Source organism: Formica exsecta, unplaced genomic scaffold (genome assembly GCF_003651465.1).
Source record: "Formica exsecta isolate Colony F162 unplaced genomic scaffold, ASM365146v1 scaffold627, whole genome shotgun sequence".
In the NCBI taxonomy this organism is placed as follows: Eukaryota; Metazoa; Arthropoda; class Insecta; order Hymenoptera; family Formicidae; genus Formica; species Formica exsecta.
The window spans coordinates 24282-26047 of record NW_021853389.1 but is presented as its reverse complement, the minus strand read 5'-3'; the positions used below and the strand labels follow the sequence as shown (position 1 = coordinate 26047).

At 34.4% G+C, this 1766-nt stretch overlaps 1 protein-coding gene across 2 annotated transcripts in view; it reads left to right on the top strand.

Annotated features, from left to right (window-relative positions):
- The first annotated feature begins 233 nt into the window (after window positions 1-233).
- The window catches only part of LOC115242781 (transformer-2 protein homolog beta), a 5223-nt gene continuing 3690 nt past the window's right edge, over window positions 234-1766 (top strand). For both annotated transcript variants that reach the window (XM_029819323.1, XM_029819325.1), the window contains exon 1: window positions 234-382. In XM_029819323.1, coding sequence (XP_029675183.1) covers window positions 368-382 — 15 coding nt within the window. In that variant the 5' untranslated portion in view covers window positions 234-367. The remainder of the gene's footprint in view (window positions 383-1766) is intronic.

Below are 1766 nucleotides of genomic sequence, written 5' to 3'. Positions count from 1 at the left end.
AAGCAATTAGTAAAATTGATTAATAATGGAAATGAGGGCAAATGGTTAAATAATTGTTTTATATTTCATAGGCATAATGCAGAAATAGATGCGGTACTTAATTATTAGTTGAAATATGGTTTTGAAAAATGACGGGACGTCACAGTAGTCTGATGTCTGATACGGGCTTAAGGCTTGAATCGCCATTTCCATATCCATAGCAACGCTGCCGGATGTTGCATGTTCATTTGTGTACATCTTGGGCCCGGCGTTTCCTGTCGACGAGGTACGCCATATTATCGTGAATCGACGACACGGAGTGTTTGCTTGTGGTGCTTTCCACATACATTCTTTTTTCTTTGTTTAATATCTCTAGAAAAGATTAATAATGAGCGATATCGAGGTGAGTACAATGTGATGCGAGTCTCATACAACAACGAGATTTGTGTCTTATGAATTACGATAATACGGTACGGGCAGACCTTTCGAGACAGCCATTATATCGATCCAACAACGCGGTTTTATAGCCATTATCAATACCACGCAAACATGTAATACTCGATACGAGACTCTTTTGCCTATTAATCCTAGAATGTATTTTAGCAGTAAATATGACTTTAATATGTCGAATTCCCAATGCCATACGATAATAATTGTAAAAACATTATTTTAATAAAAATGTAAGGTTATAAATATTGAAATTGAATCGTTTCCAGCAATTAGTCAATTAGTTTATATTGCTCTGTGATATTTAGAATTATATGCACAATACGATGTGTGCAATTATTATTGTTAATAACATATGGTATAAAGAAAATTCTTACATGATAATTTCTAAGTAGATTTAAACGAAATGTGTATAATACATATATTCTTGTAACATCATTGTTTTTAACAAAAAATCAATTAGTAAGACAGTTTTCATATTATCTCGCAATGGGAGAACATTATTATAATGAATTCTGCTATTTAAATTCAATCTAGTGTACTAAAGGTTATCTTTTATATTTCAAAATAATATGGTTATTGAAAAATCTAACTCTGTTTTTAAATTTAACATCTTTCTTGTACTTTTCATTACATTCAAAAGATGTAATACATATGATCATATCTTAATAATTATAATAACATTAATTATAATGGCACTAATTAATTAAACAATTTTGAGAATTACATATTTCTGTAAAATTATATATATATATATATATATATATTTTAGATAAATATTAAAAATTAGATATATACGGAGAGACTACGTCATAACGGAAAACTTGGCTAAATTGAAATCAAATTTTAAATTCACTGGAGAGAGATATGTGGTAAGCGCGTGATGCCAGGTACGCCCTGTATGTGACGGCACGCATCGATCCACTGATATATAGATTGAATATATGATTCTTCGCGTTTAAGTTCTCCGCGTCCTAAATTCCACGCTTCAGGGCTTTTCTTCCGCGGCGGCGCTTATCTTACGCGCCATCGAAGTACCTCTTATAATTTTCACATGACGTTAAAGCCGCCGCTAACGGTAAGTCGCATTTAGCGTCCGGAAGTTCCTGATCTTAAGCGAGGGATTACAAGATACTTAGCTCTCCGCTGCACGGCATTACCGTTGCACAGCGACGGCAGATTGTACCTGAAATTCTTCTCCAACTTTGATTCTAACCAACGTGGTTACCACGGATTCTCGCGCCTTATTTTTCAACGCGGCGAGGATAAACGCGCGCCTTATCCTCCCTTAATGCTACTTATTCAGTTGGCGAACTGTTTTGCGAATTATACGTCGCGAC